The sequence below is a fragment of the Callorhinus ursinus genome, unplaced genomic scaffold, assembly GCF_003265705.2.
Source record: "Callorhinus ursinus isolate GAN/ISIS: 27379988/994484 unplaced genomic scaffold, GSC_fseal_2.0 scaffold1, whole genome shotgun sequence".
Taxonomy (NCBI): Eukaryota; Metazoa; Chordata; class Mammalia; order Carnivora; family Otariidae; genus Callorhinus; species Callorhinus ursinus.
In genome coordinates, this window is record NW_027397063.1 from 121854690 (window position 1) to 121882260 (window position 27571).

At 36.0% G+C, this 27571-nt stretch overlaps 1 protein-coding gene across 8 annotated transcripts in view; it reads right to left on the minus strand.

Annotated features, from left to right (window-relative positions):
• ANKRD28 (ankyrin repeat domain 28) overlaps positions 1-27571 on the minus strand; it is a 209888-nt gene that overhangs the window by 80520 nt on the left and 101797 nt on the right. For 4 of the 8 annotated variants that reach the window (XR_012380635.1, XR_012380634.1, XM_025882577.2 and 1 more), the window contains exons 3-4: positions 17934-18012; positions 469-539 (exon numbers count right to left, since the gene is read on the minus strand). Coding sequence is in view for 6 of the 8 variants with exons in the window: in XM_025882577.2 (XP_025738362.1) it covers positions 469-539; positions 17934-18012 (150 nt within the window). In the remaining 2 variants the exon portion in view is untranslated. The remainder of the gene's footprint in view (positions 1-468; positions 540-17933; positions 18013-27571) is intronic. The other 4 variants (XM_073900380.1, XM_025882591.2, XM_073900386.1 and 1 more) reach the window with 1 other exon arrangement.

Genomic DNA, 27571 nt, shown 5'->3' on the forward strand with positions numbered 1-27571 from the left:
TTCCCCATAAGACACCTAACATTTTAGGTTGTATATTTAGAACTGGTAAAATGTGAGATCACATCATGTTTTTGAAGTTAATTTCAGTGTTTAAACAATATTTCAATGAACTGTTACATACTGCTGAGATTATTATTTCTTGATCATGGTCAGCAGAACCTTTGCAGCATGTCTGGAAAGAAAAGACTGAGGAGGATTTTATAGGTATAGAAAATAATCTCTCTTGTAGGGCATATATAAGGAGGGTTTTCTACTCTCTGCACTTCAGACTCTCCAAGAGAACTTTGTCACAAAAGAGAAATGGGAACAGTTAACTTGGTCTGTACAAATTTTAAAGTAAATTAACCAGTCTAGGTATTTTCAGTTGCTTTTTCCTTCTTTTGAAAACACAGAATTTGAATACAGGCTCACAGGCAAGCCTGCTTAATGCTTTTATATACAATATATTTACTAAAAGAAATTTCATACCTCACTACAAGATGCAACTGCTCTGTGTAAAGGTGTCAACCATTTGCTGTCTTTGGCATTAACTCTAGCTCCTGCAACAAGAAGAAAAAAATAAATTGAAATATTTTGCATAAAATATTTTAAATAAATCTCCTGAATTAGTTATATATAGTCCAAATTGGATAATTAACAATTGAAAAAGTAGTACTTTATTTTTTATACTTTCTGCTCATAAGTTACTACTAAGTTACAAAACAAAACTATCCAATAAGGTATTAGCTCTTTTTATTAAAAATAAAAGAAACATCATTTTATATGTAGGCTAGAAAAGCACCTTTATACAGAGCATATTACAGTAAAAATAAGGCCCCATTTTAGAATGTGTCTTGAAAAACTCAAATAAATAAGAATATTCCTATGTAAAATGCAGACCATTACAAAGTCTTCATTACATTTCTTTATTAATGAATGCATTGTGTTATAAAGCAATATAATACCAAAATATTTCTCCAATGAGGATTAAAAGTGCACTAGTACTATAAAGTTATTGTGTAAAATGGATACAGTGGCTATAGACTTAGGAAAAAAATTGAGAAAGAAAGAAATGAACAAACCCATATGTCTTTCTGGGTTATACCTAAAGGTTTAAAGAATTTTTAAAAAATCAACTACATACAGTTATTTAAAAATCATTGAGTCAATGGACAAAAATTATCCTTAACGAATATAAATGCATTTAGTAAGACAAAAATGTATTAAATTTGGGGGGGTAGCATCTATTGCCTACATAAAATCCACTGATTTGGTACCTAAACCCCAAACAGAAGCAGCAACCAAACTGTAGGGTTAGTGTATATCGAAGCAGAGAGAAACAGCACTGGCTCTTAAAAGTACAGAGAAACTGGTGAAGAGTCTTACACTATAAGCAACCCTAGATTTATATCCAGGATCACAACTGCCTGGTGTGAAAGGGCTTTAGATATCTAGTCCAACCTCCTCATTTTCTAGATGATGAAACACAGGCACAGAGAATAGCTTAACATTGAAGTCCAGTATGGTAGAAGCAAGGCTAGAATTCAGATGTCCTAATGTTTGCATTCCATGTTTTGAGTGGAGGTTCCAGGGAATAATCAAGTGCAGTGACTCTGAGTCACAGCTCTAACAACTACTAGCTATGGGTTCCTAACTAGTTGTGTGATCCCTCTGAACAAAAGTTTCTTCATCTATAGAGCAGATCTCCTAATGCCCTGTTACAAAGGTTAACGTAATAAACATACAACACAGTTATGTTAGAAGTAGATTTAAAAGTCCTGAACCTGAGAGAAAAATGATATGAAATGCAGGTGTATAAAATCATTCACAAATGTAGCAGTTGAAATTCTGAGAGTAACTGAACTCCTGAGCAGTGACAGTGAGGACACTGGAAGAATTAACCAATATGAGAGCTTTCACGATTGCTCAATTAGGCTTTGGGAGAAAGAAATAGCAGAAAGAGAAAGAAAGCAAGCAGAATAAAGAAATAGCTAGAGAGAGTGGTATATTTATGTAATAAACGTGAACAACTACCTGCTAGGCTCTTCGGAGACCAAGATGGTTAAAACATAGACTGTGAGACCACAATGAAGTCAGCATTTGTTCTGGGTAAAAGGTAGAATGTGGATACTGCAAATATTTGAAATGCATATAGGTTAGAAGGTTGGAGTCCTCAGAAATGATAAAGGGACAATATCGAAGCTAGGCTCTGGCTGTTTCATTCTCCCATTTCTTTGCTTGGAACTTCAAAGATTCTCCATAATCCTTGCACCTCTTTCTACAATGTTTATGTGCATAGTAGAAGGGCAAATCCTGGCATTAAGGCCTGAAAGGTAGTGATTCACTTAGAAATAGTACTTTGGATAGACAAAGGTAGAAAAGAATGAGGTCTGATAATAGGTCTTCAGCAAATGGGAAGGGTTATTAAGTGTGATTCCAGGTGTTAATTAACAAGAAAATGGAATGTGGCTGTCACAAAAATTGAGAAGAATCTTTATGAGCTCATAAAGATCTGAGGGAAAAAAAGTGAAAAAAGCAGTGAGAACTGGATGAGTAATGTTCTTTAATTTTATGTAGAAAATGGAAGAGGTAAGTATAAGTATCTTTATTCATATTTGCATTATATGCATAAGGAAACCCTGAAAGAACACTAAGACATTAATAACAGTGGTTGCCTATGCATTTGTGTAGGTGGTGAGGTACAATGAGAATTGGGTAATAGGGGACTGGGATAGAAAGGCAATTTCACTGTATACCACATACCTTTAAATATACCTATTTTAAATAAAATTGAAATACTACTTATTAAAAAAAAAGAAAGGAATGTATTTAAGAAGGAATAAAAGGAGTGGCCATAAAAAAATTCCAAGAATTTGGCTTCAAGTGCAAAGAGAAATGGAAAGTGACTAGGTAGACAGTAAAGATAGCTTTGTCTTTCTTATGAACATAGATTATCAGATACATGGTTAAAGAAAGAAAATCTAATTTTGATGCCCATTTGGCAGCCTAAAGTAAAAGACCCTGCTGGTTTCATTCTTCCATTTTAAGTTATGATAATTAATTAATTAGTCTCTTCACTTTTAATAACAAATTTTAATAACAAATTGAAAGTTAATTTATCAAAAAACATGAGTGACTACAACAAAGAATCCACTAATGGTTTACTGAGGACACAAAATACTACTAGTTGGTACTAATGTAACAGATGATGTGATTAAAAAAAAAATGGCTTATCCTTTTTAGAACTGAAAGATACTTATCCCCAGGAAGATCAGCACCATAGGATTCTAGACATCTGATCATAATCTTTCCAGAAGGCACTCATCTTATCTTTTGTTAAATCACACAGCACTAATCAAATGTTTTAATTCCTTGTAAACTAACGGTCAAGTATACAAGAAATAGTTGATCTATTTCTAAGGACACCAACAGAACAAATATCTCCCCTGCCCACATCCATTAATTAGTATACACTTTACATATTAACAAATATGGCATAGCAATGTACAAGAGTGACAGCTGGCTATAAAATGAAAAATGGCATAAGAGCAACAAACATGGTGGCACACTTCAGATGTCCAGGCTCCCAGAGCTCATCTCATGTGAATTCTGAAGATAACCAGATTTTTGCTCTAGACAGCTCCAAAATTATCTGTATATTCATAAACACAAGCTACAAAGTCATTCCAGTAATGAAAAAGGTATTTCCAGAGTAAAGTTTACCAGTCTAACAGCTGAAAACCAGCAACAAAGGCTAACAATGATGATGGAGAAAGGGAAAAAATCATACCGACTTAAAACATAAAAGTCTTGGAACAGAGAAAATCAAATGTTAATAGCTCTGATGGAAACATCACATACTTTGTACATGGCAGAGTATAATATCTGTAGTTTATAAGGATGATCTTAAGTCACCAAGAAAAGATTAATTTCTTTACTGTTTCCTAATCATTAAAAATGAAGAAAATGTAAGATAGCAGCCCCATCCCAATTATTGAAGTTAGGTTACTGGGAGACCCTCAGGTAAAGAGGAAGCACTGCTGAGAAATTGAAGACAATTAAGATAGCAATTTAAGGATGATATACTGATAACTACTACAAACCAATATTTTCAGAAAACCTCTCAAGTGCTAGGAGCACATCTCATTAAATCCAAGATAGCTATGCCCAATTGTGTATCAAATACTTTCTTTACTAGTCTCCCCCCCACAAATCCATGTATAAGGGAAATCCATGAGCTCTCCCTTAAGATGATAAGCAGCCAGCACGTATGCCACTTCAAATATCTGAATTTAGATTCATCTTCCAGAGTAGAGATGTAATTAAGATTTCTGAAATGTTGAAAGCAAAAAGAAAAAAAAAAAAACAAGCAAAAAACAACTGTAGGGTAACCCAAATAGGTTGTATCCATTTGATATCACCATTAGATTATATAGAAAAATTCAGATAACCAGCTTCCTCTCACCCAGTCTTTTCATTTAATAATTCATACATATAAAAATGTACTGACAGTTTTTGAAAGAAAAAAATTAAGGTAAGATTTCCAGAATTAGGTCAATGTCTAGCTCATCTGAAGATCAACAAGAAAATAATTTAAAAAAATAAAAAATCTGGGGCACATGGGTGGCACAGTCAGTTAAGCATCTGACTCTTGGTTTCAGCTCAGGTAGTAATCTCAGGGTTGTGAGATCAAGCCCTGTGTCCACCTCCATGCTCAGTGCAGAGTCTGCTTAAAACTCTAATATAAATAAATAATCTGATTTACTTACATTAGTCTATTCTGGGCTCTAGAAAACCATGCAGCTGAAGAGAAGTCTGGACTTGTGAGGAGACAGGCAGTAGTGGAAGGAGCCCAGGAGCAGCACCTATGATCTAATAATGGCTCTGTAATAGCATGCTGTGTGAGCTGGGGCTGTTCCCCAGAGCCTAGACCTTCATGTTGTTAATCAATCTCTGCCTCCTGTGCCTTGTGTGTGTATATGGGGAAGTGGGGGCAGAGAGCGAGGGAGGATGGGCCCCAGGTTGAAATAACACAGGGAGCTCCTGTTTCTGCAAAATGGGTTTCAGGAGTCAGAAACTCAAATCAGGAGCATCTCATTTAACTCTAGGTCTCAACTCATCTGTTTTCTCCTTAATCTAATTAATCAACAAGATCTGCCAATTCTTTGAGTTTTGAAACTAAGTTATCAGTAAAACAAGGTTGTGCCAAGTGATCTGTATGATCCATTTCCTATTAGAACATTCTATCCTATTTTGAAATAGGTACCCAGAATAAATTATTTCATACTTATTAAATACCTTGCCCTACCTTAACATTAAGTAGATAAGGTAGCATCTTTTATAATCTATACCAGGGTGTCTTCAATTACAGTCCACAGACTGCCAGCCATCTATTTTGTAAATAAAGTTTTAGTGCAATACAGCTACACCTATTCACTGAAAGTGTTAACTATGTAGCTTTCACATTATAGAGTTGTAGAATTAAGTACTTGCCAGATGTCTGTCTGGCTCTTTACATAAAATGTCTTTTGACCTCTGATCTAGGCTAAGGACTTGATAGTAGATACTATTAAAGTTATTTCTATTTCCACAGGTGTTTATAATAATTATAAGCAGTCCCCCTAATAATTTTCTAAAACTTCTCCTTGCAGAGAATAGTTCTCTTCTCTACTCCTAAGCCTCAGAGGAGACGGTCCATGTCCAGTGAACTGAGCTAGGAGCCAAATACTTTCATTACTCTTCTCAAACTGGAAATAATGCTTTCCTTTGGCTGCCTACCAAAAGTAATGGCAAAAGCTTCAGATTCTGTTTTCAGGCTGGGAGTGGAATAAGCAAAAAGCAACTACATTTCCACTTTTCCACCTGCAATGCGGCGGGGGGGGGGGGGGGGGGGGGGGGGGGGGGGGCGGGTGTGTGGACAGCTGCTGCTGCATTGTATCATTTAAGATGGTGTTATGGACACCAGATACTGTGGGTTGAACTGTCTCCCCAACACCCTTCCCAAATTCATATGCTGCAGTCCTAACCTTAGCACCTCAGAAAGCGATCTTATTTGGAAATAGGGTCTTTACAGAGGTAGGTAATTAAGTTAAAACGAGGTAATTAAGGTCGGCCCTAATCCAGTATGACTGATATCCTTACAAGCAGAAGAAATTTAGACACGGACAAGTACAGATGAAAGACACAAAAAGAAGGTGATCATCCACAAGCCAAGGAGAGAGGCCTAGAACAGTTCCTTCCCTCACAGCCCTGAGAAGGAGTTGATGCTGCAACACCTTGATCTCCACACTTCTAACCTCTAGAATTGTGAAAAAATAAATTTCTGTTGTTTAAATCACTCAACTTGTGGTACTTTGTTATGGTTGTCCTAGCAAACTAATATACCAGCACTGAAGGTTTTCAAGGGTCACATACTTTAGGTTTAATTCCTAATACATAACATTCGTATTTCCTTTTTAAGGGCTATTATTTTCTAAAACAGACTGATAAATGAATTTTTGACTAATGCCTTACACAACACAGTCATTTAACCACTTAACCACATAAAGGAAACAGTCTGAGGTACTGCTAAACCTATGGTTTTAAATACAAACATTAAATGAATAGCTCCCATAAAAGTATCTATACTCATGTAGCCAGAAAATTCAGTCTTTAAAACAGAAGTTCTTCAATAAAAGTAATTGTCTACCCAAATTTGCTGGGGGGGGGGGTGCTGGCGGCAGGGGGGGAGGGGAGCATAGAGGGGAGCAAGAGACTATAGCAGAGTAACTTTTGGCCAGTTATTAAATCTCTACATGCCTTAGTTTCCCTATCCATAATAACACTTTCACAGAGTTAAGAGTGAAAAAGTAAATTTAGCATAGTATTTGAGATACAGTAAACACAATTTCCTTTTATTATTTTACCCCAATCAATAATTGTGAAGTTAATTACACTAGATTCTAGTGTGACTATAGACTCTATGGAAGGATTCACTTGTTTGATTACATATAATATGTCACAAATGATACCTCTCATCCAAAAGTCCTGGAGCTGCATCATGTGTAAACATATCATTTTCACTGAATTTAGTCCTGGACTGCAGGTTAAAGAGAGTAGTTTCACTCTTAAAAAGAAAAAAACCTCACAAAAATATAAAAGAGAATGTGGAGAAATACCATCCTCAATACAACAAAACAGCTGTAACTGCAAACCAAACTATGAAAATTTTTAACAAATACAGTGAAATCTATACCAAAACAAGGAAGGATACCCAATCAAGTGAAGCTTCTTCAGATTCTGGGAAGGTTACTGAGTCCTTCTAAAAGAATGTTTTTGTGTGCATGTATATCTGTCCCTTTTTCTCTGCTGTGTCCCAGAATCCCTTTCTAACAATATCTTAGATGATCTAGAGCTGTTGATCCATAGAACTCTAACTTTATAATAAAGAAGAACAAAGTGGGGTAGTGCTAAAGGAAGAACCAACCATGAATCTTTACTATTTTTGACCCAGCTGAAGATGGAGGGAAAGGGCCAAATACCAGCAGATCATTACCTAAGACTCTGTGATCTAAGGAGCTGCCAAGTGCCCCAACTACACATAGTACACCAAGAACTAAAAGAAACTATTCTCCTAGACTGAGAGAAAACCCATTTAGTTTGAGAACTACTGGAACAGACAAACCTAACTAATGCTCACTTTTTGCCCCTCCCTACTCTATTCATTACCAAATAACTATTCTGGAGAGAAGCAAATTCTTCAAAGATATGTAAGGATCCAGCACAGGACAAAAGGAAAAATATATGGGAGCAGAGTAAACTGAGTAAAATACAGTTAACAGGTATATCTGAAAGAAATTATCCCAGGAAAGGAGAGGATGAATTTGCAAACTACTCTCTATACACAAATTCAGAGAGAGTAAGCGCTGAGGAGAGATCTCAAAGAGTTTGAAGATAGAGGCAAGACAATGCCAAGAGACGAGGGCTGGCAGAGATCAGGAAAGAAAAAAAGGAAAATAAAACGATTACAGATAAAAGCCTAGAAATAACAAAAAGCAGAGTAAACACAATTTAAAACACAGCTAAGACTGAACCACAACCAGAGTGAATCTTTAAAAACCCAAGTCAGACCATGTCACGCCACTCAAAACTCGCCTTTGGTTTTACATGTCACTTTAAGGACCAAAACAAGTCTTTGCCAAAGCCTACAAGGCCACACATGATCTGGAACCTTGCCACCTCCTCTATTTCATCTCTTACTGTCCTTTTCACTTGCCTCCAAACATGCTACCACTTCATGGTGTTTGTTCTTATTCTCTCAGTTTCCTCCAAATACCTGCCTGGTGTGCAAAGCTTGCTTCCTCACATCCTTCGGTTATCTGCTCAAATGTACTCTTTTCTGATGATCTAATATAGAACAGCAACTGATCCCCACCCAACATATATTCCTTTAATCTTCCCATAGCAATTATCACCTCAAGACAAGCTATGTATATTAACTTGTTACTATCTCCCCCACCAAAACATAAACTCCACGAAGGCTGGGACTTCCATCTATTTTATTCATTGCTTCACCCACAGCACCTAGAATAGTGCCTGATACAGACATGCTCATTAAATATTTGATAAATGAATGAAGGACAGGCATAAGGCAATAACCAAAACTAAATGGAAGAGACAAAACTACAATTCAGAGAAAAGCTCACAGAAAAACATATGGTAGAAAAATTTACTGACAGAAAAACATGGAAATAAAATATTCAAAGGTTTAATGTAAAATATACATGATATAAAAATCTAAATTTCAGAACTAAAAATGCACGCTCACATTATGTCCCAGCAAAAATAATCAATAGATTTAGCCTAAGTTAGTACTGAATTTTAGGGATAAAGAATTGAATCCTGCAGGCATCCAGGCAGAAAAGAAGTGACCATGGTAGTGGAGGGTGGTATGGGGCGGGGGGGGAGAACAGAAATGGTAAGGAGAGAAGAGCCTAATCCAAGACTCCCACTCAATGCTAGAAGACATTGGAGTAACATCTATAAAGTTGAGAGGAAAGAGTGTGAATCAAGAATTTTTTAACTAGCCAATCTACCCTTCAGTTAAATAAAAAGGCAACAATCTCAAACAAATAAGAATATGACATCCATGAGCTCTTACTAAATATTAAAACAAAACCCAACCCTCCAAAAACTTGATAATGATGTCTATTCAACCAAGAGATAAATAAAAATAAAAAACTTGGGGCTAGAGAAGCTATGAATAAGGACTGGGGTGCGTGTGAAAACAGTGGGATTTCTGATTACAAAATAGAATGTAAAGTCGTAATTTTTAAGAATGAAAACACAAGGGGCGCCTAGGTGGCTCAGTTGTTGAGCATCTGCCTTCGGCTTGGGTCGTGGTCCCGGGGTCCTGGGATCGAGCCCTGCATCGGGCTCCCTGCTCCGTGGGAAGTCTGCTTCTCCCTCGCCCACTCCCCCAGCTTGTGTTCCCTCTCTCGCTGTCTCTCTCTCTGTCAAATAAATAAAAAAAATCTTAAAAAAAAAAATGAAAACACAAGACTGGAACAAATTAGAGAACATGGTTTCCTAATTTCTCATCACAGGAAGTCAGAAAACAATCAAAACCTGAAACATGAACATGGAAGGACATGACTCTATAGACTGATGTCAACCTTTTTATCTTCTTCGTTTTCTATTTTAGAGAAATATTGCAGCAACAGATAACCTTGCCATAGATACCAAAGTAGTTTTTATAATACAAAATTACAGTATTTATTGTGTTTTTATTGAAGCATATCATGATTTTGGTATAATGCAAGTGCTCAATGGAGATTACTTCATATTGCTTAATTTTCTTAAGATGACACCAGTTAAGGTTAACCTAATCACTATTATAAAATGTCACTAATAATTAATATGAAAGGCAGGAGCAATCTACCCTGAAGTTTCTACACTACCCATTTTTGCTGCTAGCAAGAACAAATTAGCCTAATTTTGTTGCCTACTTTCCTCTCCATGTAATTTCATTCTCTTCTTGATCTAGAGACTCGATTAGGTCAAAAACCTAGATTAAATTCTAATTTCTAACTAAACTTATTAAAAATTCATTCAATATAAGGTTGGTGGTAGAGGCAGAATTTGAAATAAGTGTCTAACCTGGGCCTTAGCAACCATAGCATTCACACCAAATTTAAGTAGAACCCTCGAAGCACCACTACTCAAACTTAAAGTCTACTTTTATAAAGTTGAAGTACACTGTTTGAAGACTACTGTTCTGAGTGATATTCTTTTTTTCACAGTTTTACTGAGATATACTTGACGTAACCCTGTATTAGTTTAAAATGTACAACATGATTTGATACATATATGTTGTGAAAAATTGTAAGTTTAGTTAATATCCATCACATCACATAGTTAAAAATTTTGCTGTGTGAAAAGAACTTTGATGATCTACTCTCCTAGTAACTTTCAAATACACAATATTGTTTACTATAGCTACCATGCTGCACATTAAATCCCCAGAACTTACTTATCTTATAAACTAGAATTCTGTTACCTTTTGACTGCCCTTACACATCTCCCCCACTCCTGGCAACCACGAAGCTCTTCTGTTTTTAGGAGTTCAGTTTTTTCAGATTCCCTTACTTACTTTTCAGATTCACTTACATTCAGATGTAAGTGAGATCATGCATTACTTATCTTTCTCTAACTTATTTCATTTAGCATAATGTTTTCAAGGTCCATTCATGTTGCTGGAAGACTGACAAGGTATCTTTTTGATGGCTGAATAATATTCCATATTATATATATACACAAATAACAACTTCTTTATCCATTCATTGACACTTAGGTTGTTTCCATGTCTTGGCTATTGTGAATAGTGCTACCACTAATATGGGAGTGCAGATATCTCTTTGAGATAGTGATTTCATTTCCTTTGGATACATACTCAGAATTGGAACTGCTGGATCCCATGGTAGTTCCATTTTCAATTTTCTGAGGAACTTTTTCCATGGCAGCTGTACCAATTTACATTCTTACCAAGAGTACACAAGGGTTCCCTTTTTGTTCACATCCTTGCCAATACTTTTTATCTCTTGTATTTTTCATAAAAACCATTCTACCAAGTGTGAGGTGATATCTCATTGTGATTTTGCTTTCCATCTCCCTGATGAATAGTGATGTTAAGCACCTTCATACACCTGTTGGCCATATGTATGTCTCCTTTGGAAATATGTCTCTTCAGTTCCTCTGCCCAAGTTTTAATTAGATTGATTGTTTTGTTACCTATTTGTGAGAGTTTTCTATATTTTGGATATCAACCCCTTATCAGATATATGATTTGCAAATATTTTCTCCCATTCTGTAGGTTGCCTTTTCATTTTGTTGGTTTCTTTTGCTGTACTGAAGAAGTCTTTTAGTTCAATGCCGTCCTGCTTGTTATTTCTGCTTCTGGTGTCAAATGCAAAAAAAATCACTGTCAAGACTGATATCAAGGAGCTTATCCCCTATGTTTTCTTCTAGGAATTTTATGGTTTCAGGTCTTACATTCAAGTCTTTAATCCATTCTGAGTTGATTTTTGTGTATGGTGTAAGATAGTGATCTGGTGTCACTTTTTGCATGTGACTGTTCAATGTTCCCAACACCAATGACTGAAGAGACTGTCCTTAACCCACTGCATATTTTTGGCTTTGTCACAAATTATCATATATACATAGGTTTATTTCTGGGCTCTCTTTTTGTTCCACTGATATATGTGTCTGTTTTTATGCCAATACCATGCTGGTGTGATTACTATAGCTTTGTGATATAGTTTGAAATCAGAAAATGTGATGTTTCTAGCCTTGTTCTTTTTCAAGATTGTTTGGACTATTTGGGGTCTTTGTGGTTCTATACAGATTTCAGTACTGTTTTTTACTACTTCTGTTAAAATGCCATTGGAATTTTCAAAAGGACTGCACTGAAACTGTAGATTGCTTTGGGTAGTACAGACATTTAACAATATTAATTCTTCCAATCCATGAGCATGGAATATCTTCCCATTTATTTTTATCTTCTTCAATTTCTTTCATTATGTCTTACTAGTTTTCAGTGTACTGATTTTTACCTGCTTGACTAAATTTGTTCCTAGCTATTTTAATTCTTTTTGATGCAACTGTAAATGGGACTGTTTTCTTAATTTCTCTTTCTGATAGTGCATTATCAATGTATAGAAAGAAATGCAACACATTTAAGTATATCGATTCTGTATCCTGAAACTTTACTCAGTTTATTAGTTCTAGCAGTTTTTTGGCGAAGTCTACAGTTTTCTATATATAATATGTCATCTATAAATAGAGACAGTTTCACTTCTTTTCAATTTGGATTGCCTTTAATTTCTTTTTCTTGCCTAATTGCTCTGGCTGGGACTTCTAGGGCTATGCTGAGTAAAAGTAATGAGAATGGTATCTACATCTTGCTCCTGATTTTAGCGAAAAAGTTTTCAGCTCTTCACCAATTGCGTATGTTGATAGCTGTGGGCTTGTCATATATGGCTTTATTATACTGAGGTATGTTCCCTCTATGAGCACTTTGTTGAGTGTTTTTCTCATGAATGGATGCTGAATTTGTCAAATGTTTTTTCTGCATCTACTGAGATCATATAATTTTTATCCTTCATTTTGTTAACTGGTGCATCTCACTGATTTGCAGATGTTGAACCATTCTTGCATCCCTACAGTAAATCCCACTTGAAAATGGTGTATGATCCTTTTAATGTACTGCTGAATTTGGTTTGCTAATATTGGTTGAGGATTTCTGCATCTATGTTCATCAGGAATATTGGCCTATAATTTTCATTTCTTATAGTATCCTTGTCTGGTTTTGTTATCAGGGCGATACTTGCCACATAAAAAAAGAAGTTTGGAAGTGTTCCATCCTCTTCTTTAAAATTTGGTAGAATTCACCAGTGAAGCCATCTGTCCTGACTTGTCTTTGTTGGGAGGTTTTTGATTACAGACTCTATCTCCTTACTAGTAATTGGTCTGTTCAGATTTCTTATTTCTTCATGATGCAATTTTGGTAGGTTTTATGTTTCTATAAATTTAACTATTTTTGCTTGGTTGTCCCATTTGTTGGTATATAACTATTCATTATCTCTTATGATCCTTTGTATTTCTGTGGTATCGGCTGGAATGTCTCCTGATCTTATTTAACCTTTTTCTTGATAAGTCTAGTTAAAGGTTTGTCTGTTTATTTTTTTAAAAAATGAGCTCTTAGTTTCACTGATTTTTCTTTTGTTTTTAAAATTTCACTTATTTTGGGGTGCCTGGGTGGCTCAGTCGTTAAGCGTCTGCCTTGGGCTCAGGTCATGATCTCAGGGTCCTGGGATCAAGCCCCACATCAGGATCCCTGCTCAGTGGGGAGCCTGCTTCTCCATCTCCTACTCCCCCTGCTTGTGTTCCCTCTCTCGCTGTATCTCTCTCTGTCAAATAAATAAATAAAATCTTTAAAAAATAAAATAAAATTTCACTTATTTCTACTCTGACCTTTGTTATTTTCTTCTTTCTAGTAACTTTGGGCTTTTCTTTTTCTTGTTCCTTGAGGTGAAAAGCCAGGTTGAGTTCTTTCTTTTTTCTATTAATGCAGGCATTTATTGCTACGAACTTCTCTCTCAGAATTGCTTTTGCCATATCCCATTAGTTTTAGGTATGCTGTATTTTCATTTGTCAAGATATTTTTTGCTCTTTTATTTTTTGACCCACTGGTTGTTCAGTAATATTTAACCCCCATATATTTGTGAATTTTCAACTTTACTCCTTTAATTTCTAGTTTCAGATCACTGTGGTTGAAAAGATGCCGAATGGGATTTCAATCTTAATTATGAAAAACTGTTTTGTGGCCTAACATGATCCTGGAGAATCTTCCATGTATGCTTGAGAAGAATGTATATTCTGCTGCTTTTGGATAGAATGTTTGTAAACATCTGCTAAATCCACCTGCTCTAATGTGTACTTTAAGCCCAATGTGTTCTTATTTATTTACTATCTGGATAATCTTTCTGTTGTTGAAAATTCTTTGAATATAATTAGTTATTAGCTTGTTATTCTGGAAATCTATTTGTAATACTTAGAATTCAGTAACTAGCTTATACTTGTTGATTGCTAAGTTATCTACTGTATCTTCCATAAAACTATTCTAATCAACTTTCAAAGAGTTAATGGGAATTTTAAATTGATATAACATGAATGAATAATTATTTTAAAAATTGTTAATTTTATACAAATCAGCACAAACCTTCAAATACATAAAATTATAGCAAATGTTAAAACCCATCAAACTAAAATTCCTTCTGACTCAGGTTTCAGTCTTCTACTATGTAAAGTGGCATTTTTATAAAGGTCGTGACAATCATCCTATACAGCAACTAACTTTAAAAGTTAGGAACACATTTCTGATTACTCCCTATCTTCTGACTTGTTAGAGCTCTGTTTACAAATTATATGAGCCTTCACTCATTATTTGCTGAGGTACTGGGGGCTGTGTTCAGTAAGACACTTATGTAACTATCTATAGTTTTAAAGACTTTTTTTTTAATTCTAGAATTTGCTGAGTAAGAATATTCTGTAGAGTCTATTCTGTTTCATTGTCTCTCTAGATTGTGGAAATAAACTCTTGTCTGTATTTCCTCCATTGTTAAATAACTCCTTCCAGTTTATCATTTCAGAATGTGACTGGATTTCACAATGAGGAGGGTAGAATTTTTAGGAGACTATATCGAAAAAGCACTAAAAAAAGGTTATTCCTGACATCGGGAATTTACTTATTTGCAGGACCAAATAAAGTTGAGGAAAGAAAGAAGCGTTGCTTAAAAAAAAATAATAGCCAGATTTTGAGTATCTATGATGTACCAGGTACTTTTCTAGGTATCTTAACTACATCATCACATTTGCTTCAAAACTATAAAATTAATATTTTTCCCACTTTTCAGAAAAGGATGTTAAGGCTGAGAAATTGGATAACTTCCCAAAGATCACAGAGGTGTTAAGAGGTGGGACCAAGATTCGCACCTAAACACTATCTGCAGTGCCTCTCATGACAACACAGAGCCTGGTTTATTTTTCATTTGTAAGTGGAAAACGGAGGTTCTGGTTTAGTAGAAACTTAGACTTGGATTTCATTCCAGATCCAATTAAGTTTTTATTTTATTTTTCCTAGAGCCTAGGTGGTAGTCTGAAGAAGAACGAAGTCTATGGAAGAGCTTGAGTTGCATCCATAGAAAACAGATCATTTGTCTTCTTTCCTTTTTCAATTACCTGAACTCCTACACTCCACATTCCTACTGCATTTCCACCTCTCCCATTCTCACTTCAACTAAAGACTTGAGAAACTGAGACCAAAATGTAAAGTCTAAACTTATATTGCTGGGCGTCTGGGTGGCTCAGTCTAGTTAAGCATCTGACTCTTGATTTAGGCTCAGGTCATGATCTCAAGGTCATGAGATGGAGCCACCACCCCCCCCCCCCCACCCATAGGGCTCGGTGCTGGGTGAGGAGCCTGATTAAGATTCTCTTTCTCCCTCTGCCCCTCCCCCTGCCTGCCTTGGGAGTTTACATTCTAGTAAGGAGAGAATGATAGGAAGTGACTAAGTAAAATTTTTAAAAAAGGACATCAGATAACAATAAGTACTAGGAAAAAAGAGAACACAGGAAAGGGAAAGGATGGTGGTGGTGGAGGCAGTGATCAGGGACAACTTCACCCCGGAGGTAACATTTGAGCAAGGACATAAAAAAGGTGAGTAAAAGAACAAGTCATGTGGCTACCTGAGAAAAGAGAGTGTGAGGATAAAGAAAAAGCGGTTCAAATACCCAGAGATGGTAAGCCAGTGGCATCAGAGTGGAATGTGCAAAAGGGAGAGGAGTAGAAATTGAAGTCAAATGAAATTTGGATCAAGGAAATAATACAGTTTGAGACCAATGTAAAATGTAATTTTATTCTGAAAACTATAAATTAATTTGTGACTTTTTCCATCCTCATAAACTGATAAAACACAATACTAAAATTAGTTTTCAAAGACAAGCTGAAATAGCATTTATACATATATGGTGGTTAATTTTATACATTATTTCTCTTTCAATTATTTAAAAGAAATTAAGCACTCTCTCAAATGCTTATTTCAAAGCTGATATCTGATATTGTCACATTCGTAAGGCTCATCTGACTATCATACTTACAAAGACTAGGAAGTCAACCTTCTGTAAATAGCTAAAAATCCTTGATATAAACATTCACTTTCAAAGCCAGGAAGTAAGTCAAATGGAGCACCTGAAAAGTTTCTCCTAGGTTAAAAATTAAAAATGGGAAAAAGAAGCCTCCACTTTAAGTCATAAAATATATTAAAGGGGAAGTAAATGAACAGAATTCTGTGTTTAAAATAAAAAACGTGGCAGTAGAGTTCTTATCCAAAGTCCAAGACATTAGACTAACTAGAATGTACCGTTTCTAGCATAGCTATGTCTTAAAAGAAAAAAGAAACTGTTTCTTAGACAATGTTTGTAAAGAAAATTCCACATATAAACCTATACCCCATCAATTCACATTATTATAGTACAAGCCTCAATTAAGAGGAAATATGATTTCCTTTAGCAAATTTAAGCTGGTAACTAGTGAGCTAGCATCCACAGAGGAACAGATATCTTCAAGGAAGTGCATCTACGATGAAGTTACTCATCAAGAAAGTAATATAAGAATATCAGCTGGGGACCACTGAGTAATATATATGTTGTATCCCTGAAACTAATACTTCAATAAAAAAATATTAGCTGGGTCAATATTTAGCTATATTTAATTCTATATGATCATGCAATTTGTTATAAAACCCAGATTTTAAAATTTTCATAAATTTATGAAACGGCAAAATTCTATTTAGGTTTTTTTTTTTTTGAGAGAGAGAGAAACAAGAGCACAAGCAGAGGGAGTGGGAGAGAGAGAGAGAATCTCAAGCAGGCCCAATGCCCAGCACGGAGCCTGACGCAAGGCTTGATCTCATGACTCTGAGATCATGACCTGAGCCTAAATCAAGAGTAAGATGCTTAACTGACTGAGCCAACCAGGTACCCCTCTATTTAGGCTACTGAATGAGATCTCATTCACAAATTCTCTCAGTGCTCCTACTCCCAAATATTAAATGAATGATGCTATTTCTCTAATTACATTGTCTATCTACAATCTGGTAACATAAGCACAATTTAAACATGTGCATCTTTTTCCAATAAATATTATTTACAATAATTTGGCTACAACAAAAATACTTCTAAGCTGTTTGACTGCAGGCAGTCTGACCACAATAGGAGCTATTCCATAAGAAACAGTTCTACCATTACTTCATATTGCGAAGTCTTAAACAGTTTAGGAGAAATTAAAAGATAAAGTTCCTAAATGAATTTAACAGGCCCTCAAAAAGATTTAGATAAAAGCTATTTAAAGACAGACACCTTGCTGGCATCACTTTCAAAATATATCACAATTATACCATTTCTCACTACCTCCACTACTGCACTTGGTCTGAGCCACATCACCTTCCCCTAGTAGAACTGCAATTGTCTCCTAGTTACTCTGGTTAATTAGGCCTCCTACGAATATTCTCTATAATGCCTGAGCCTATATATCATTCATCTCACCCATTATCCTGACCTACTTTCTCATTTTTCTATAGCACTTAATCATCTTCTAACATGCTGTAACATTTACTTGTATTTACAGCCTATTTTTCCTTATTGGAGTATCCACCCCCTAAGGGCAGTCATCTTTGTTTTGCTCTCCGACATACTCTAAGCACTAGAACAGTACTTGGCACATGATGTAAGATCAGCTGTAGAATGAACAGGTTTCAACTCTGAGACAAATATAAAGAAATAGTCAACCAGGTTTGATAAATATTAATTATGACAAAAATATGCATGATGTGCTCTTATTAACCAGAGCTTTACCATACCAGATAAAATAAGCAGTTCAATGATTTCTGCATCTCCAAGATAGGCAGCAGCATGCAGTGGAGTTCTCTTTTCATTGTCCTGTAAAAAGAGGAAAGGTGGAACATAAGTTTTAATATAAAATTAATTTCAGTATACTTTAAATGAAGAAAAACCATTAACTACCAACTTACTAGTTCCATAGGCTTAGTCTAAGTTAGCAACCCATTAACAGAATATTTCCCTGCTAGGAGAAGGAAGGCCTAAAAAAATATTTTGGCCTTAAAGGAACAACTTTACTAACTATAGCAAAAATAAAATCTAAGGTGACAGAGAAAATAACTTCTTAGGCTTTCTTTGAATAAAGATGCCTATGCTGCTGATATACATAGTAAAATTTCCTTTACTTCATCCTATTTTTCCCAATATACTTCCACAGTTTTACACAGTTTGGAATTATTGACCTAACTAAATAAAACAAACCTTAACAAAAGGTTTGCCTATCAAAATGTTTCCACGGGTACCCTCAAATTTTTCTCTGGGGATTTGAAGTTATCCCTTAAAACAATCTTAAGGATTTCTTAAAATTCCTGCCAATTTTGTTTGTGGCTTTAAAATATATTCCTATCTTTGTAAATATAAAAAATACACAGTTTTCCATTTTGCACAGTGAAGGAAACCATCAACAAAACAAAAAGGCAATCTACTAAATGGGAAGAGATACTTGCAAATGATATATCCCGTAAGTGGTTAATATCCAAAATATATCAAGAATCTATATGACTTAAGACCAAAAAAACCCCCAAACAATCCAATTAAAAAATGGGCAGAGGACCTGAATAGACATTTTTCCAAAGAAGACTATAGTCAACGACACATGAAACTAACTAGCATCACTCATCATCAGGGAAATGCAAATTAAAACCATAATGAGATATCATTTTATACCTGTCAGAACGGCTAAATCAAAAAAGACAAGAAATAACAAGAGTTGGCAAGGATATGGAGAAAAAGAACCCTCGTGCACTGTTGGTGGGAATGCAAATTGGTGCAGCCACTGTGCAAAATAGTAGGAAGGTTCCTCAAAAAATTAAAAATAGAATTACCATATGATCCAGGAATTCCACTACAGGATATTTACCCAAAGAAAACAAAAACACTAATTTAAAGGGATACACATGCACCCCTATGTTTACTGTAGCATTGTATACAATAGCTAAGCTATGAAAGCAGCCCAAATGTCCATCCACAGATAACTGGATAAAGAAGATGTGGTGTACATACATAATGGACTATTATTTAGCCATAAAAAAGAACAAAATCTTGCCATTTGCAACAACACAGATGGACCTAAAGAGTACTTAAGTGAAATTAGTCATTCAGAGAAAGACAAATATCATACGAATTTATGTGGAATTTATGAAACAAAACAAATGAACAAAGAAAAAAAGAGACAGACAAACAAAAAAACCCACTAAAATACAGAGAACAAACTGGTGGTTGCCTGAGGGGAGATGGGTTGAGGGAATGGGTAAAACAGATAAAGAGGATTCAGAGTACACTTATCTTGATGAGCACGGAGAAATGTATAAAACTGTTCAATCATTACATTGTACACCTGAAACTAATATAATAATGTATTTAATTATACTTCAATTTTTTTTAAAGATTTTATTTATTTATTTGACAGACAGAGACATAGCGAGAGAGGGAACACAAGCAGGGGGAGTGGGAGAGGGAGAGGCAGGCTTCCCGCGGAGCAGGGAGCCCGATGCGGGGCTCGATCCCAGGACCCTGGGATCATAACCCGAGCCGAAGGCAGATGCTTAACCAACTTGAGCCACCCAGGCACCCCAATTTAAAAAAATGCATACTCTTCCAAATCTTCAAGAAAAGAAGATACATCTAATGCAAGGCTTCATGTACCTCACCCCCTCAAACACCAATGATCTCCAGTTTGAGAAGCAAGATCTTGAGGTAGAGTCACATTCAGGGATTTTTAATTCATATTTGCACCTCATCTAAAGTTACAAGAATGTTGTTTCTTTTTCATTTTAAAGATTTTATTTATTTGAGAGAGAGAGAGAATGAGAGAGAGAGAGAGAGAGCAAAAGCCAGGGAAGAGGGATAAGTAGTCTCCCCGCTGACCAGGGAGCCTGACATGGGGCTCAATCCCGGACCCTGGGATCATGATCTGAGCCAAATGAACCACCCTGGCACCCGAAGAGTGCTGTTTCTGAGAAAGCTATTTATTTAGACTTATTTTGAAATTTACACCCAATTTTTTGGATAGAGGATTTGTGATAGATTGTTTTCCATTATTTATTGTCCCCCTTTGTCCATAGGAATAAAGTTGTAGCTGGTAATTTACCCATGCAGTGAGAGAATATACTCCTAAATCTGCCTTTAAGTTTTGCTACTTAGTGTGGACCAGTGTGGTATGTGAGTTGGAAGTAAGGACACAACTTTCAGGTCATCCTCAACTTAAAAGACAGCCACCTTACTCTGGATTAATACTTTTGCACTTCCCACAGGCTGGAAGGCAGATGTGAAACTGAGCCAGCTTTGACTCTACAGAGGTAGGCCAATATCCTAGAAGACTGTCATGATCTTGAATGATCTTATAGAACAGAGTTGCTCCACAAACCTGGGCCACTAACTCCTATACTACTAAGAGAAATAAACTTCTCATTTTTAAAAAAATTGGTTAGAGAGAGAGAGCACACACACAAAGCAGAGGGAGAGCTGGGCAGAGGGAGAAGCAGGCTCCCCGGTGAGCAAGGAGCCTGAGGCGGGACTTGATCCCAGGACCATGACCTGAGTGGAAGGCAGATGCTTAACCAATTGAGCCACCCAGGTGTCCCTAAATTTCTCATTTAAACGGGTATTGTATTTTGGGGTCTTTTACCATATTAGATTATTATAGCTTTCAAGATTTAAGAAAATGAAGAAGTTTATTTCACATCGTAATAATTTTCTAGTTTGGCAATACCCCAATTACTCTAAGAAAGAATAGTTAGACAACTGAAAATAAACTAGGAAAAAAAGCTGCTAGTCAAAAGAGGGGTTATAGGCAATCCAAGAAAGGTTTAACAGCATATAAAGGTATTATAAAGATGTGTGTAGCACAATTATCACTGGCTCTACACTGGCTTCTTTATATAATTTTAATATATTTGTGATATTGTTTTTGTCTTTATAATAGCAACAGGTACTTCAGTCAAAGGAGGTTGGGATAGTGACTATTAATGTTATTTAGTAAGCTAAGAGCTCTTGTCTCTCTAACCACAATTAATTTCCACAAGAGCATGTTTTTTTATTCCAATATATACCCCAGCAAACAGAATGCTTTGCACAAAAATCACTGAAACTATTCAGTTTAAAGTGAAAAAGCTAACACAGAACCACCAAAATCTCAGGCTTTATTCAAAGCTGAGTCCTGATTTAGTCATTTTTATAAAAGGATCCTTGGTTTAAGGCTTTTCAATGTTAATCATTAAGACAGCAAACTTCCCTAGAGTGTTTAAACATGATCAGACTTACTCAATTGAGAAACATATCTATTACAAAGGATAAACCACACACACACACAGTGCACACACAAAGTGAGTCATTTTATGTGTGAGAGATGTCTGGAACTCTATGACTCAATGCCTTGAATACTATTCATGTATTTTATGACTCATGAGCATAGTTTTCCTCTCTACAAATCAAACTGAAGGGAAAAAGGAACACTTTAATTTTAAAAGAAATAAATTTACCTATCATATTTTACTTTACTACAATTAAATACTGAAAATTACACAATACTTATTTAAGGTCTCTTTAGCAAAATTTATTAATATAAAAAAATGACTATCCCCTTGTACGTACTAATTCTATTTCAAGGAATCTTTTTAAGATAAAGATATTCTAATGTATATGCAAACAAAATAATTAAGTATATTTACTGATTATTGTAGGAAGGAAAATGATGGAAACAACTTAAATGCCTGCCAGAGGGGAATGGTTAAAATGAAACAAGAAGTTCTTTAAAGCGCCTGGGTGGCTCAGTCCTTAAGCGTCTGCCTTCGGCTCAGGTCATGAACCCGGGGTCCTGGGATTGAGCCCCCATCCGGCTCCCTGCTCCGCAGGAAGCCTGCTTCTTCCTCTCCCTCTCCCCTGGCTTGTGTTCCCTCTCTCGCTGTGTCTCTCTGTCAAATAAATAAATAAAACCTAAAAAAAAAAGAAACAAGAAGTTCTTAACCAACCTTCATTTAACCAACTCATATGATTAATCAATATTCTGTCTCCTGAGTAAAACTAAAGGTGATTTGGCACACCATGTATTTGGACTATCAGGCTACCACTAGTAAACCCTTGAACTTTTGTTCCCACCACTGGGTGTCTATTTATCAAGGGTAGGGTATGTTTGTTACCACAACAGTTTGTGCAAATTGTACCTGCAATCATAACTATGTGATTTATTTCAATATTATTTAAACTGATAAAATAGGAATGAAAAAAGCAAATTGTTTTTATGATCACTAGGTTGAATACCACATGAAGACTCAATAAAGGTAAGCTACCAAAATAAGGGCTATTGAATTGGGTGTGGCTGAGAACTGAATCACTAAGGCAAACAGTAAACAAATGGAGATGTTGATTCTTCAATGTCTAAATTCTCCCATCACTTAAAGAAACCCCAAATCGATTACAGATAATGCACTTGGAGAAGGGTCTGTACAAGGAAGGTAAGAATGAACAATAGTGTCAACAAAAAAGCCTCGGCTCAATTACAAAACAAATGGCTGGCAAATACACATTGTTGGAGTAAAATGCTTAAAGATCACTTTTTATGGTTCCCTCTGTCAGACTGATTAACTTATTAATTACCAATTATAAAAGTTATCAGATGAGAGAACTTCCAGTTGTACATCCATAAAATTAAACACGATGTAAGGGTTCTACATCCAATCCCATTGTGTGTGTTTTTTTCTTCCACACATCCAGGCAGTGCTCCAATACCAGCTGGTCTTACCATTCAATTCAATTCTGACACTATCAACTATGAGAGAGCATCAGATCTCACAGGCTATAGGTTCAGTCCTATAAAACTCTGCTTCCCCTCACTTCAAATGCCAATAGCAAGTCCAGGTTGTGCACACCTGTACTTCTTCTAACCCAACAGCTATTAATCAGAGGTTACCCTGGCTCCCTCCTTGCTACAGTGTTCACAGCATTCAGGAAACCACTTTTCTCACGGGATTACCAGTTTATTACAAGGATATTAGAAGATACGAATCAACAGCCAGATGTTAAAGAAACATAGAATGAGATGCTGAACAAAGAACTTTAATCCTAGTAACATCTGGGGTCCAGCATAGTGGTAACTGTAAGTATTTCTGGTTAACCAACCCAGAAGCTCTCCAAACTCCCTTCCTTTGAGGTTTTTATGGAGGTTTCATTATGTAGGCACAATGGATTAAATTGCCATCCACTGGCAATTGAGCTTAATCTCTAGCTTCTCCACTCCCCAAATGTGATGGTAACTGGGGGGAAAGGGGACTGGAAGTCCCCACCTTCTACCACAAAGTTGGCTCCACAGGCAACTAGCCCCCATTCTAAGCTTTCTAAAAGTCACTTCATTAATATAAACTCTCACTGCTCTCTCACAGGTAATTCCAAAGGTTTTTAGGAGCTCAGTGCCAGAAATAGGATTATAAATCACAATATCACACTATGCTTCCAATTTAAAATAACAAGCAGACCTCAATGTTCCTTATCAATGGAAAAGTCTCTAAAGCAGTGTTAAATGAAAAAATGCAGGCTCAGAACAACTTTATGATAAAAGTAGTTATACACCCACTTAGGCCTGAATATGCAAAAAATATCTTTGGAAGGATACTCGAGACACTAATACAGTGATTACCTCTGGGTGAACTGGCGGACTAGGGTTTAAAGTATGAGAAAGAGTTATTTTTCACTATTTGTGGCCTTTGGTATTGTTTGGAATTATTAACCACATACTGTTTCAAAAAGTAAAAGAAAAAAGAAAAAAAATAAAAATAACATTTAAACCAACTGAAAAGCTATTAAAAATTCTAAAAATAATTTACCATGCTAGACATTTCACAAGTATCACGTATCCATTTCAAAAAGAAAATGTTTCTTAGCTATTAAGTCAGCTTTTTAAGAAACTATTGCATCTCCATGTAGTATTCCTAAAATAATCTCAATTAGAATTATTAAATACACACACCAGACTCAAACAAATGTTAACTCATTTGATTATATAGTTTTGACCATTTGATCATAGTTTTTGAACTACACTTTTCTTACAGTTCCTTTGTAAGTACTCAGAAAAGATACTTTGTTCATATGATTAGGACAACAAAAAATTAACTCCCCACCCTCCCCAAATAAAAACAAACAAAAAATAGCTCTAACTTTTATAAGCAATTATCCTGAAAGAAGATGATATACATTAGATGGGTTAGGAAGATCAGTGATTGCTAACCACTTGGAGTTGGGCCACAGGCATACGCCGGGCTGGTACCTTACAGAAGAGCTACACAAGTGAATGGAACATGAAGGAGCTCTTTATGGTGATGCAACAGTTCTGTACCTTAAACATGTTGATGGTTATACGAATCTACACATGTGACAAAATGTCAAAATTATTCACAAGGACATTACCACTACTACCACATTCAGTCCTCTTCCAAATTAGTGAATGCAAAAAACTTGGTGAAATCCAAAAGAAGTCTCCACTTTAATTAGTTGTATTGTGCCAATATCAGTTTCCTGATTTTGGTAATGTAGAGTATGATGTCAGCATTTGAAGAATCTGGTTGATGGAAACAAAGCTTTCTGTATCATTTCTGCAATTTCTGGTGTATCTATAATTTCTTCAAAATAAAGTTTTTTAAAAAGTATTCAGAAAAATCCTGAATTATATTTTGCTTTATATGTTGTGCTACAGTGAGCTCCAGAAGCAGTTTATGAAATACAGGCAAACAAGGTTGGATAACCTATGGAATGAGGCTGTGAGAAAAAAGGGAATCCATGGTGGATCCCAAGCACAGGCCAGGAAAAGGGTTAGATGCAAGAGAGGTACCTAAGTAAAATCTGGAAACTAAAAACTGCACTTGTATATTCTCAATAGTTTGTGTAGAAGCTTTAAAGCAGATTCCAGGATCAGGTTGGAATAAGAGGAAACTATACAGGGCAGGAAAATAGATAAGTGAAAAGCTAGAAATGATAAAGCGAAAGAAAAGTGAAACAGAACATTTGTACAAGGAGAAATACTTAAAGAGACTGTGAGAATTCATCCACTTATATGGATTCAACCACAACCTTCATAGCAAGGACTCAATTCTGTAATTCTGCCCTTGTCCAGGTACTGAAAGTGTTCATGTATATTAGCTGTAACTTAAGAATAGTAATCCTAGCAATCACAACAGTTAACACTTATCTAGTGCTTACTTTATGCTAGGACTGCTCTAAGCCCTTTACCCTGCAGGGTTTAAGAACTGAGTATGTTTCCTTATTTAACAGATAAATCAAAGCACAGAAAAGTTTAAGTAACTTATCAATCAAGATCATATGGCAGTGGCAGAATCAGTATTCAAGCACAGGCAGTTGGGCTCCAAGGTATGTGCTGTGTGTTAATTTACCATATAGCCTCTATTTGTAATGCTCCACTATCCATTTAACCACAGTCTGCTTAAAACTAATCATTCTCCTTCAAAACATTCTGTGGACTGACTTCATTTTACTTATCAAATTTTTATCATAATTTTCTTAGTAATTTTTTCCCTTTCTCTTTTATTTGTACTGCTATCAGACTGAAGGACCCATATTTAGTACTTGGATATTATCTTCCAACACTCAGTTTCCAGTCCACAGAGCTCAGCTGGACTTAACCTAGGCCCTATCAGATCCAAACTTGTCTTACCCCTTCATAAATAGATTACGATGCTTGGTTGTTCTCAAAACTGCACTCAAGGAAGGTCCATGGTGAACCTCAGCCTTGGGATATGGTTTTATACGGTGCTGGTGGATGCTCTGTAGCTGCTTCAAATAAGAGAACTCTAGTTTACTTTGGTACAGAAGTGATGCTCTGTATACTTAGTTATTTGGAAAAATCCTTAGATTGTGTTTTTAGTTAACTTTATTTTTAAATTCACTACTACCCACCAACCTTATCCTCTCATCCTCAAAGCATATTAAAGATCCAACTGGTTTACCTGCTAGCAGATCAAGCTTGGAAGGCAATTTCACATTCACCAAAACCATCAGCTACCCTGCTCAATCACCTTTAGTGGCTGTCATCACCACAAATCATCTCAGTTCTACCCCCATAACTTGATATTCAAAAGCCACTAACCTGTAGCTGGAACCACAACAGTTAATTTCTACTAACAGAATGAGTAATGGCACATTTTCATCTTTCACCTCTGTTCCCTTTGCCCAGAATGTCTTTCTCCTGCCCAAATCCCTTCTACTCTTCATGGCCCAGTTCAAGTTCTATCTCCTTCACCAGGTCTTCAGGACCATGTTAGTATGCTCAGATCTCTCTATCTTGACATTATCATCTGTACCATACAGCTGGCATTTTGGTAACTGCTCAATTTTAGGTTTATGTCATGGCTTCATAATAAAGCAATTAATATCTAGAGAAAGCAAACTGTCTAATTTTGTGCCCATTATTAGCACCTGGCTCAAAGTTGTATATCTCATAGGCACTAGAGAGGTTTAAACAAAATAAAATGTTAATGAAGAAAACCTGCTATGAATCATGATATTCTAATGCGTTGGAGGTTGTAGACTTCTGTAATTGATTTTGGGGTCCTAGAACAAAACACATTCTAGAACTGCCTCTAACAGACGGTTAACCAAATTCCTAGGTAACAGGTAACTCTCCATAAATGAATTAACCAGTTCTAAGATGTACGCTATGATTCTTTCCCAAGAAATACTTTGAAAACCGCTATGGAACCTTAAAGTTTCAGATTATAAGATGAAAAATCATTAGTATTTAGCAGAGCAAAGTAACGAAGTAAAAAGTGTTTTAACTAAATACATTAACAGTCTAGAGCTCATATTGTCCTTAATAGTTACTATTAAATACATACATTAGAGGGGTGCCTGGGTGGCTCAGTCTGTTAAGCGTCTGCCTTCAGCTCAGGTCATGATCCTGGGGTCCTGGGATCAAGCCCCCTGTTGGGCTCTCTGCTCAGCAGGAAGCCTGCTATCCCTCTCCCTCTGCCACTGCCCCTGCTTGTGCTGTCTCGCGCGCGCGCTTTCTAATAAATAAATAAATAAAATCTTAAAAAAGTAAATACATATATTAGGTACCACTACTGGGTGCAAGTGACAGAAATCTAAATTAAACCAGTCAGGCAAAATATATTTATTAAAAGGAGTGAAATACCTCATGGAATTGAGTACCAAACAATCAAAATTTAGATAAGGAAGGGGATGGCTAGGCCACAAGGACAACTAGAATCAAGCACTTGAAACATTCAGGACCATCTTTCATCTCTGTTTTTCTATGCATCAGCTTCTTTCTTCCTTTTTTTTTTCCATCTTTACCAACAACACTTTTCCTCATGGCAGGAAACAAAGCCATCCATCATAGATCCTGAGATTTACTCTTAGAACTTCAGGAGTCCCA